Source organism: Aotus nancymaae, unplaced genomic scaffold (assembly GCF_030222135.1).
Source record: "Aotus nancymaae isolate 86718 unplaced genomic scaffold, 86718_ANA_hifiasm-v0.15.2.pri h1tg000057l, whole genome shotgun sequence".
Classification (NCBI taxonomy): domain Eukaryota; kingdom Metazoa; phylum Chordata; class Mammalia; order Primates; family Aotidae; genus Aotus; species Aotus nancymaae.
The window spans coordinates 9,968,635-9,980,198 of record NW_026988471.1 but is presented as its reverse complement, the minus strand read 5'-3'; the positions used below and the strand labels follow the sequence as shown (position 1 = coordinate 9,980,198).

The 11,564-nt window shown below is 56.2% G+C and overlaps 1 protein-coding gene across 3 annotated transcripts in view; it reads right to left on the bottom strand.

Annotated features, from left to right (window-relative positions):
• ATP6V1C2 (ATPase H+ transporting V1 subunit C2) overlaps positions 1-11,564 on the bottom strand; it is a 62,503-nt gene that overhangs the window by 2,392 nt on the left and 48,547 nt on the right. Inside the window, exons 7-13 of one of the 3 annotated variants that reach the window (XM_064363846.1) lie at positions 11,336-11,434; positions 10,629-10,697; positions 8,366-8,458; positions 8,167-8,260; positions 5,597-5,734; positions 4,651-4,748; positions 1,138-1,270 (exon numbers count right to left, since the gene is read on the bottom strand). In XM_064363846.1, coding sequence (XP_064219916.1) covers positions 1,138-1,270; positions 4,651-4,748; positions 5,597-5,734; positions 8,167-8,260; positions 8,366-8,458; positions 10,629-10,697; positions 11,336-11,434 — 724 coding nt within the window. The remainder of the gene's footprint in view (positions 1-1,137; positions 1,271-4,650; positions 4,749-5,596; positions 5,735-8,166; positions 8,261-8,365; positions 8,459-10,628; positions 10,698-11,335; positions 11,435-11,564) is intronic. The other 2 variants (XM_064363848.1, XM_064363847.1) reach the window with 2 other exon arrangements.

Below are 11,564 nucleotides of genomic sequence, written 5' to 3'. Positions count from 1 at the left end.
GTTCTAAGTGCATAAATTAGTTTCTTCTCTTATCCTTTGATTTTTGAGGAAGTTCTCCAGGCACTGACTGTATTCTGTTCTTTGTAGCTGTGGCCCACCCCCTCCAGCCCAGCCCTTGCTGTGCAAGGGGTGTATGACTTGTAGATTTTCATAACAGGCTGGCAAATACCTTTTTTTTCTCTTGAGACAGAGTCTCTGTCACCCAGGTTGGAATACAGTGGCATGATCTCAGCTCACTGCAACCTACATCTCCCGGGTTCAAGCAGTTTTCCTGCCTCAGACTCCCAGGTAGCTTGGATTACAGGCATGTGACACTACTAATTTTTTTTTAGTAGAGATAGGGTCTCACCATGTTGACTAGGCTGGTCTCAAACCCTTGACCTCAAGTGATCCTCCTGCCTTCCAAAGTGCTGGGACTGTGGGCAGATACCAGTTTTTTTGCAGGCAGTGGGTGGGGGCTTGAGACAAAAGTTTAACTCATTACCCAGGCTAGAGTGCAGTGGGGCTACCTCAGCTCACTGCAACCTCTGCCTCCCAGGTTCAAGCGATTCTCCTGCCTCGGCCTCCCGAGTAGCTGGGATTACATGCATGTGCCACCACGCCCGGCTAATTTTGTATTTTTAGTAGAGATGGTTTCTCCATGTTGGTCAGGCCTGGGCTTGAACTCCCGACCTCAGATGATCCACCCACCTTGGCCTCCCAAAGTGCTGGAATTACAGGCATGAGCCACCATGCCTGGCCAGATACCAGTTTTTCGAAAGTATCTCCCTTTCTACAGTAAGACACTGACCTTAATATAGAAATGCTGTTTCAGGCCGGGCACGGTGGCTCACACCTGTAATCCCAGCACTTTGGGAGGCCGAGGTGGGCAGATCACGAGATCAGGAGTTCGAGACGAGCCTGACCAACATGATGAAACCCTGTCCCTACTAAAAATACAAAAACTTAGCCGGGCACAGTGGTGCATGCCTGTAATCCTAGCTACTCGGGAGGCTGAGGCAGGAGAATCACTTGAACCCAGGAGGCAGAGGTTGCAGTGAATCAAGATTATGCCACTGCACTCCAGCCTGGGCCACAAAAGCGAAACTCGTGTCTCAAAAAAAAAAAAAAAAAAAGCTACTGTGTCTAGATACCTACATCCAGTATACTTGTAGCGGCTACTTCATCCAGGTGTCGGAAGACAGAGTTTAGAACCTCTCGTAAACGTTTGGCGGATGACTTCTTATGCGGCTGCAGGAGCACTGCCTGGAAGTTCACTGGTAGTCCATACCTTTCCAGATAGATAGATAGACAAAATGTGTCAGTTACCACTACAAATGCAACACGCGTAGAAGGAACCTGACGAGAGATGGAGTACATTCCGAGGCTGAAAATCTTCAACCAACACAGCTTCGTACAGTCAAACTTGGGCAAAATACCTAGTGCAATGACGTGATGTCGGCTCACTGCAGCCTCTGCTTCTGGGGTTCAACCAATTCTGCCTCAGCTTCCCGAGTAGCTGGGATTACAGCACCTGCCACCACCACACCGGGCTAATTTTTGTATTTTTAGTAGAGGTGGGGTTTCGCCATGTTGGTCAGGCTGATCTCAAACTCCTGATCTTAAGTGATCCGCCCGCCTCAGCCACCCGAAGTGCTGGGATTACAGGCATGAACCACCGCACCCAGCCATAAGCTTTTATTTTCAGTGTCCGTAAATTGTCCCCTGGTTCCCAACCTTCCTGATCCTCATTTGGTAACATGAGTTCTGAAATACTGGGCTTTCCCGTTGGGCCTGCAGAAAGGTGAGGGAAGCTTGAATGCGTGAAGAGGCTGCTGGGTAGCACAGACACGTCCACTCTCACCCACCAGGCACAAGACCGACCTGGTGGTACCGCCTTTACCTCCCAAGAGCCAAGTGCCACAGAGGCTGGAGGTGTTACCAGGGAGGACTGTGGCACCTGGGTAGATAACAAGCAAGGGGAATGGCCCAGTTGACCACCCTCATTTCTTTTGTGTGTCTCTGGTCCTCAGAGCTCTGGTGTCGCTCAGGGGAAATGAGCAGAGAGGCTACAGCACTTAGTGGAGAGCCCCTCACCCTGTCAGCTTCCCTCCTGCACTCCCTGACCCAACTCCCAATGCTGTAAACAAGCACGACACCCTCGGCTTCACCAAATAGTTCCACCTTCCCAGGGAGATGACCAGAATGCCCTCCCAGGTGGCAGATGGTAGCCAGTCCTGGGCCCCAAGCCCCAGGCATGCTAAGGGATGGGGTTCTAGGCCTCACTCTGCTGCCTGGATGCAGATGCTCCCCTTTCCTGCCCTGCTTTGTTGTCTTGCAACCTCGTGGTCCCACCAGTGTCATTACCAAGTTGCCCTGGAGGTTATCTGTCACCCAGAAGGAGGACCCGTCCTTAAAGCTTAAAGCGCTCCTCCCTCAGCAGCCTGGCTTGAGGGAGAGGCCTGCCTCTGTTGTGCTCCTAGGTCCCTAACAGACATGCTTTCTAGCCCCTGACCCTTCCTCAGCCTCTGGGCTCTTCCGACCCTTCCCAGCCCTGTCCCATCTCTGGCACCCTTGCTGCTAATAACACTTCTCCATTCTGCCCAGAACAGAGCCCCATGCCAAGCATGGTGGCTCACCCCTGCCTGTTATCTCAGCATTTTGTGGGGCCAAGGCAGGCTGGATCACCTGAGGTTAGGAGTTTGAGACCAGCCTGGCCACCATGGTGAAACACTGTCCCTACTAAAAATGCAAAAATTAGCCAGGTGTGGTGGTGCACGCCTGTAATCCCAGCTACTAGGGGAGGCTGAGGCAGGAGAATTGCTTGAACCCAGGAGGCGGAGGTTGCAGTGAGCCGAGATTACGCCACTGCACTCCAGCCTGGAGGACAGAGCAAGAGTCCTCCTCAAAAAAATAAGACCCTAGGAGTGGCTGCTGGTCCCCCTCATTCTCCTTAATGCCCTGCCCCATGACAAGAACAAAGAGGAGGCTTATGGCAACAGCCAGGCTGGTGGGGCTGGACCAGCAGAAGAGAGAGTGCAGAGGCGGAGTGGACCAGGCCTGTCGGGTGCAGCAGCAGGGGACCCCAAACTGACCCTGAAGTTTGGGGTCTGATGAGGGGAAAGATGAGGAGGCCACTGGCAGAAACAGGGAAGCAGAGGAGCGTGCGGGAGGGGAGATGAGACAAATACCCAGGTAAGGCCTATGGCAGGCAAATGGCAGGACCTGGAGACCAGGAAACATGGGCAGGAAAACGAGGGAGAGTAGGGGACATCAGCCAGGGGGACAGCAGGGAAGGGTGAGGAGCTCTTCAGTGCAGGCGAGGAAGGGGTCCGGGAGGTCAGACAGAGGGTCCCGGGGGCCGGAGGAGCCCAGGAGGCTGCAGGTCAGAGCAGGAGGCAATGTGCAGCACTCAGTAACACGGGAGGCAGCCACACAGGGCAGAAAAGCGGGCTGCAAAGGCATTTCCTGGCTGATTCCACTTTCATAAAAATCTATAAGAATTATGTGCATCTATACATAAAAACCAACAAACCCTACACCTAGAGGGACACCGACTTGGACTTCGGCAGTGTTCTCTCCTGGTGGTTAAGATTACAGGAGTTTTTAATTCACTCTGCTTAGCTAGAGTTGCCAGATTTCCCACAGCAAAGCAATTTTTTTTTGTTTGTTGAGCTGGAGTTTCACTCTTGTTGCCCAGGCTGGAGTGCAGTGGTGCGATCTTGGCTCACTGCAAACTCTGCCTGCTAAGCTCAAGTGATCCTCCCTCCGCAGCCTCCCATGTAGCCGGTACTACAGGTCTATACCACCACACCAGCTAATTTACGGGGTTTCACCATGCTGGCCAGGCTGGTCTTGAACTCCTGACCCTGGCCTCCCAAAGTGCTGGGATTATAGGGGTGAGCCACTGTGCCCGGCCTGCCTAATATTTAAAAAAAAACAAAAATAGGCCAGGCATGGCGGCTCATGCCTGTAATCCCAGCACTTTGGGAGGCCGAGGGAGAGGTGGATCACCTGAGGTCAGGAGTTCAAGACCAGCCTGACCAACATGGAGAAACCCCGTCTCTACTAAAAATAACAAAATTAGCCAGGTGTGGTGGCACATGCCTGTAATCACATCTACTCGGGAGGCTGAGGCAGGAGAATCACTTGAACCTGAAAGGCGGAGGTTGCAAGTGAGCTGAGATCGTGCCATTGCACTCTAGCCTGGGCAACAACAGCGAAACTGTCTCAATATATTAGGCAGCATTAGCTTTGTTGTTGGTGGTGTGGTTTTCTCTCTGGGCTGCCTTGACGGGTGGTCTTTCCAGGCTGAGGACAGAGGCAGCCCGAAAACCCCTTCCAGGAGCCACTGGGCCCCTGCAGGCTTCACGAGGGTGGGGACAGAAGCCAGACAGAGGGGCCACAAGGGCATGCCAGTGGGGTGGCCAGGGAGAACCCAGATGACACTTGCCCCTAGTGTGGCAGCAACGGAGGGACCAGACAGCAGGGGACACAGAGCTGAGGGGAGGGTGTATTTGACTCAGAATTTAGCATGCTGCCAAAAGCCACAGGCACAGAAAGAAGAGGGTGGGAGGGTGGAGAGAAGGCAGGAGTTGGGGTGCCCCGATAGCTCCCCCAGGCCCTGCCCACCCTCAGGACAGCCCCTTCCAGGGCATCGCTGCCACGCACCTGAGCACGGACTCCACAAACACTCTCAGGGCCTTGATGTGGATCCAGGCAATGAAGGCTTCGCTGAAGTTCACCTTCAGCCAGCGCAGCAGGGGGCCCTGCAGAGACGGAAAAGACAGGTGAGCACTCCTGGCCGCCCTGCCCAATGCAATCAACAAAGAACTTGGGTTTTAACAGAGTGCCCCCTGGGCCGAGAAGAAGTTCCCAGGAGCAGGCAGAAGCAGAGAGTTGGGCGGACCAGCCCTGGGTCAGGCTCAGGACCTTGAGGTCCAGGGCGCCTGGGGCCGGGGAAGCTCAGCGAGCCAGCCACCGGCGCATGCACGGGGCCACCGCAGACGACAGCACAGGGAGCTGGGCAGCCCCTGACCTCGGGACATTCAGCAGGCGGCCAGGGGCTTCCGCCTGACACTGCGCAGCCAGGGAGCCCACCTTCCTGAAGGCTCTGCCCCCAGGCTCCTGGGACCATCCACAGCAGCTGCCTCCAGGGGCACCTCACAGCCCCACATCACGTGGCTACATCAGTGGCCACTGATGCTGGTGTGGCAGGTCCTCCCGGGAGCTCAGAGTCTAGGAGCAAGAGCTCTGAGCTCCTGCCTGACACCGCAACTGCCCACAAAGGTCAGGGGTGGGTCCAGCCAGGGCAGCCGAGAGAGGAGAGCTGAGCTGCCAACCACCACCAGGTCCTGCCCGTCCCAGCTCCAGCCACCTCCAGCCAGGGGCCCAGGGAGAGGTGCCCTGGCAGACAAGCACCCTTCACTGCTGGGGGAGGCAGCTCCAAAGAGGCCCTGCAGATTAGGAGGAAGGCATGATTCTGGGCTCCTCAAATTTAAGACCTCAAAAGCCATGTGAGAGAACAGAAAATGCAAAGATTCATTTTCTCAGAAGGTGCCTGAGCTGGCGAGGAGGCGCGAGCCAGGGACCCCCAGCTTCCCGGGGCGTTGCTTACCTCACCCTCGCCCTCACTCTCTCTCTCTCTGTCGCTCTGCCCCGCAGCGGGCCTATCGGGGTTACCTAGCGGGGTTACCTTAACCTTGTGGTCCGGGAAGGTGGATGATCCCTTTTTAAGAGCAACACAGGAAGTTTGCTAAAGGCACAGAAATGATTTATTAATCTTTCAGCAAAACATGCATCACAAACAAATAAATCATTCTCATCACCTGAAAGGCACGTGAGAGCAAGCTCAGGAATTCAGGCCCACCCTCGGGACTCGCTCCTGGCTGGACTAGAGATGTGGCAGGTGCCCACCAGGCTCCCGGAGTGGCAAAGGCGGAAGGAGGGGCAGCGTTAACATATTTGAGTTCCGAATTCCAAGCACAGAGCCAATCTCTGGCAGAGGGGTCAGTCCCTGTGCTTGGGCTCGGCCAGGACCCCCATCGCCGGCTGACCAGGATGGCGCCGGAAGGCATCAGTGGAAACGCTGTCTGCACTCTGTTAAGGAGTCTCCACGATACCCAACCACAGATGCCCTCCTGGCATTTGGGGGGCACCTCGGTGCACAGAGTGCAGGAGATGAGTCAGGCGTGCAGTTAAGACACTCACCCATTCCCATTCTGTCTCTGCAAACAGATGGGAAACACTGGGAAATCCCACTCTGCTCTCAAAGTACACTCAAACCCAGGGCCTGGACTGTCCCTCTGGTTGACAAGTGACAAAAAGGATGTAAGTCTCTTGGTCATGAACTTCCAGATAGGCCAGAGAGGACCAGAGTCTCAGGAGGCCAGTGGGGCTGACCCAAGCTGAGACCAGAGACCCTGGCAGGGCCCCCAGTGCAGTGTGGGTGAAGGCTACACCATGGAAAATAACGCCAGCTGGCAACCTGAGCCCCACGTGGCAGGTGGCAGGCTGTGTGACACCCTGTTCCCCAGGGGTCTGGCAGGCCTGGGCCAGTGCCCAGGTGGGTGCCAAAGGCCCTACTTCACCACCTGTCCCCCACCCAGCAGGGCCTCCCATTGTGGAGGCTGCCATGGTCTAGCTCTGTCCAGATAGACTGTGCAGGGGGGTGGGGCCAGGTCTGAAGTGAGCTGGAAAAAAGCCCAGCTAGAGAGAACGGCCGGGGCACGCCCAGGTAATGAGGGTTTCAGGTGAGCTGAGGCTAAGGAAGAAAACACTGTGGAGCTCAGCTTTCATTGGGGAAAATCTCTCCTGCCTGGTATCTGAGTCTGTAGGCCCTGCTCTGAGAACAGGAGCACCCAAAGGTCCCCAGCTCCAGCTTGGCCCCTCATCCTCAAGAAGGGACACCCTCCCCACAGGCTCAGCCATAGCCCAGCAGCCTCTGGTTCTGAGGCGTGTCTCACTTGCTATGCACACACATGTCCACACACACATGCACGTGCACACACACATGCACACGCACGCACACACGCACACACGTGTGAGCATCCTGTGCTGCTGTTTCTGGGGCGGGGGTGAAAAACCCCTATATGAACTTTTATATTATCGGCTGTTGTCTCCTTCCTAAGGGGGGGTCCAAGAACCCCCACTATGGGGGCTCCATGTCTGGGCTCGCTCATGAGGGGTGGCTGCTTATCTGCAGCCCCTGCGCAAGAAGGTCGCTGACAGGCCAAGTCCCCAAGAGCCCGGAGCACACACTTGGTGACGCAGGCATCGGGAGCACTCCCAGCCTGCCGCGGCCAGTGCTCCTTCCCACGGAGGTCCTCACAGTGCTGTGCTCACAGCAACTTTCCCCCAAAGGCCTCAAGGACGCTCTAGTCATTCCTCCTGCCCCGTCTCTGGAGGCCGACTTGGAAGGTGCTCCATGGAACCCTCCCTGGTGGGCGTGGGAAAGAAGGGGCCCGAAACATCCCACCCACACAGGCTCCTTCCAAGTTGCCTGGCTTAGCCCAGCACAGCAGCGGGAGGACCTGAGGGTGGAAGGCGCCCTCTTCACGGGGCCGTGAAGTGACCCTCCCAAGGCTCTCCTGCTCACATTTCAAATCAAGCATCTGGTTTTGCTCCCTGGAGAGCTAAGCTGTCCTCCTACATGAAGGGTTTTTCAGTGGCTGTGGTCGGAAGTCTCCAGATAAGCACCCACCCTGTGCTAAGAACACGGGAAGTAAATACAGGGGCCAGCGGCGCCCTGGAAACCTCGCGCTGCAATCTCCAAGGCCCAGCGCTGCCCACCCTGCGCACAGATGCACCCGCTTGGAGCCCCCGTGCCTTGCTCAGTCCCAGGAAGGCTGGGCAGGGTCCTCTAGCCAGTTGCCTCTCAGAGCCTCAGTTTCTCATCCATACTGTGGAGCCAGCAACCCTTTCCTGGCAGGGTGGTGAGAACGTATGCAGAACATGCGGCTCAGGTGGACCCCCAGCTCCCGCCCCAGCTCCACCGCCTGGGTTCCGTTGTGCGAGCACTGCCCTCCCCTCCAGGCCCCCCTCAGGCGTCCCATGAGAACAGATGGTGGGTCCCCACAGTGTGAGCCCAGGGGACTGGGGACAGTGAGAGGGAGAGCTGGCGACTTGGGAGGACTCTTCCATCCCCAGGCCACTGGCGGGGGAGGGGCCGCTCGATCACATACTCACATACTGTTGCTTCTTATCAGACAGCAATCGGGCCATCTCCTCCCTTTCCCTTTTAATTTCTTTCTCATCATAGTAAAATTCACGAACAGTGAACCTTAAAGCAAGCAAACCACGGGCTTTCACTCAGACGCTTTCCAGAGGGGCAGAGAACCCCCCGGCCCCCGCAGCAGGAGATGGAGCAAACCCGGAGAACCCTTACTTGTTTTCTCTGGCTTTGCTTTTGAAATCTTCAATCACTTTTCGAAACAGAGTCACAGTGAAAAGGCCGCCCTCCTTGTCCTCAGTAATGAGTCTGTTGGAGAGAAGCATCTGCTGGCTGGACTCTGCCTGGCCCTGTGTGGGAGCGGGGCTCAGGGGCCCCCGGGCCTGGTGGCCTGTACTTGGGGTCCCTGGCAGCAGCTGACGGCTGGGGAACCCAGGGCACGCCCTGTGATTTCCTAACCCCTGGCTGGCTGCCCTTCCCTCCTGTCCCTTCCACACTCCTCTAGGCTAAGGCCTCAGGGGGCCTTGGGGTCCAGGGGGTGCAGAGGCCTGGGCTTCAGCTCCCACTCATCAAATGCCTGAGCAACCAAGCCCTCCTGGGGCTCTGTCACTGCAGCTGGCATGGGGTGTCCCTGGTTCTGATGTGCTGTGGTTATAGTGAAGCAGGGTGGTGGAAACCATCTTACAAGGTCCGTTTCACTTCCAATGTCACAAAGTCCTAATGGGACAGAGCTTCCCAAGCACATCTCAACATAGGACCACTGGTGCCACTGCCTCTAGCAACTTGGGAATTCTTGGGGCCAGGGGTCTAAGCTCTCCGAGTTCTATTGGCCAGAAGACTGGAATTGGGAGCCCTCAGGCCCAGGCAGGATCTCATGGGGTCACCCTTCCTGTTTCTCAGAGCCATGTCCAGAGGGGCTGCCCCCAGGCTCCAGGTATTTCCAGAGTTATCTGTGCAGGCTCTCAGGTGCCCTGTGACAACGAAGGGCCTGAGGCTCTGGTCTCGGAGGCCAGGCCATCTACCAAGGCAGCCGGTCCTGGCAAGGATCCCGGTGCTTGGCATTTAAGAGTAGTGACTGCTTCTGCCAGCTTCCAGGGCTGACTGCTCTGCTCTGGAGCCTTGCTCCTCTTCCCTGCCTCCCCTGTGACCTCGGGCTGTGACTGTCCTGTTCCTTGCACCCTTCAATTTAGATCCCAATTGCCATCTCATAGCCCTGGGAGAGCCCCTCCCCAGCAGGGGCTCCAGGGCAGACACCTTACAGCAGGAGTTGTGTGTGTGGGGAGTCAGATGAACAGGCTGGCTGCCTGACACATGTTCTAAAATCTCTTCAAATTACAAACCATCTCAGCCATACAAAAAGGTATAGACGAAAACAAGTACCAGGCTGGGTGCGGTGGCTCACGCCTGTAATCCCAGCACTTTGGGAGGCTGAGGCAGGAGGATCACCTGAAGTCAGGAGTTCGAGACCAGCCTGGCCAATATGGTAAAACCCCATCTCTACCAAAAATACAAAAATTAGCCGACCATGGTGGTGCATGCCTGTAATCCCAGCTACTCAGGAGGCTGAGGTAGGAAAATTGCTTAAACCCAGGAGGCTGCCATACCACTGATTTGATAATGGAAACAAAAAAAATAAAAAAATAAAAATAAACCCGGGAGGCGGAGATCACACCACTGCACTCCACCCTGGGCAACAGAGCAAGACTCCATCTCAAAAAAAGGAAAACACGTACCTTTGGATCAGCCACCCAAAAACCAAAGTTCCAGCAGGTGAAAGCTCACGTCCCCCTACCCCACTATGTGCCACTCACTACATCCCGAGCCACCACCATCCTGAGCATGGCCTTCCTCCCCGTGGGCCATCCCTGCAATTCCCTTCACACCCGTGTGTGCTGAGTCATATCCATTTCAGACCCTCTGCTCCTCTGCAGCCAGGTCTCTCCCCTTCCTCCCTGCCGACGCACAGGGCCCAGCACCTTTGTTTCCTCGCTGGGCAGTGTCCCATGACGGACACAGTTTGTAACCTGCTCTCCTCCTGTCACTCTAACAGGGCCCACTGGCCACTCCTGCTCTGGCCCCTGCAGGACACATGCTGAGTCTGCTTTCCCTCCCACCTCCCACTGTGGCTATTCACTGGGCAGCCACTCAGGCCAGGGCTGGCTTCCCCCTCCACCAGGGAAGAAATGACGCTGAGCCAAGAATGCAGCAGAGAGCAACAGCAGAGAGAGGATGCTAGGCCAGGCGGTGCCAGGGCAGCCTTCCCAGGGCAGAGGCAGGGAAGTGGAGTTTTGAAAGAGGAAGGACTCTGGCATGTGACAATGTGTGTGACCCTGACAGAATTTCAGGCCAAGGGACAGGAGAGGGCCCAGGTGTGGAGGGCTCGGGGTCTCGTACCCTCGGGGCATGTTTGGTGATTGGCTGCCCTGAAGCACCCACATGCCCCCCAGGGGACCTGAGGCCAAGCTGTGGTCTCACTTACTTGGTCGATCGAGGGACCACCATGTCCGAGAGAGATTCGTAGGTTTTTTGCCATTGTGAGTAGTTTGGTCTGCAAGAACACAGAATGGTTCTGTGATTTTTTGCTGAAAAGGCTCTTGGGTGTCCCAAGTGCTCAGGAAGCTGCACACCCCTTTTTCTGAGGCCCTGAAGGTGAGCAGGGCTGGGGTCAGAGGGAGCCCTAACCTCCGGAGGCCCTGCTGTGCCCATGGGGAATCCCTGCCCAGCCTCCCCAGGTACCCAGAGAAGTCCCTTTGTGAAGAGCTACGGTTACAGTTGGTGCTCACTAATAACCATCTAATCTGGGTTCCGTGTGACCTTGGACAAGCTAAGCGACCTCTCCAGCCTGAAGACAATGGGAATCACCAGATTTCCCAGGCCTTTGGTGAGGATGAAATCAAATGATGTCTACCATGCATTGGGTATACAGCACGCGCTCAGTAAATGGCTGCTTCCCTATCATGGCCACAACCACCGTCACCCAACCACTATCCCTGCTGACACAGCTGTGAGCAGGGCCCCATGCAGGAACGACTGCTCCCTGGGACCTGGGGCTGGGCAGGGAGCATCCTCCTCCACGCCACCCAAGTCACCAATGGGCCACCTTCCTCTCCACTGGACAGGGGCAGTTAGTTCCCTTCTGTGATTGCCAGCACAGGCCGAGACACTCATTCTCCCGGCAGCACTCACTTGGGGACAATGACCAGAAGTGTGACAAGATATTCAGAATCCAGCACGAAGTCCTCCTTGCTCACAATATCGCTCAGTGTCCGGGTGAAGAGGTTCCCCCTAAAAGGCAGGTGGAACAAAGGGTGTGAAAGGTGTGAGCAGAAAGGGACATGGTGACCCCACACACACCCACACCCAGGTGCTGGGGCCAGAGGCAGTTCTCGGGGGCGGTGGGCACCAGGGATGCTGG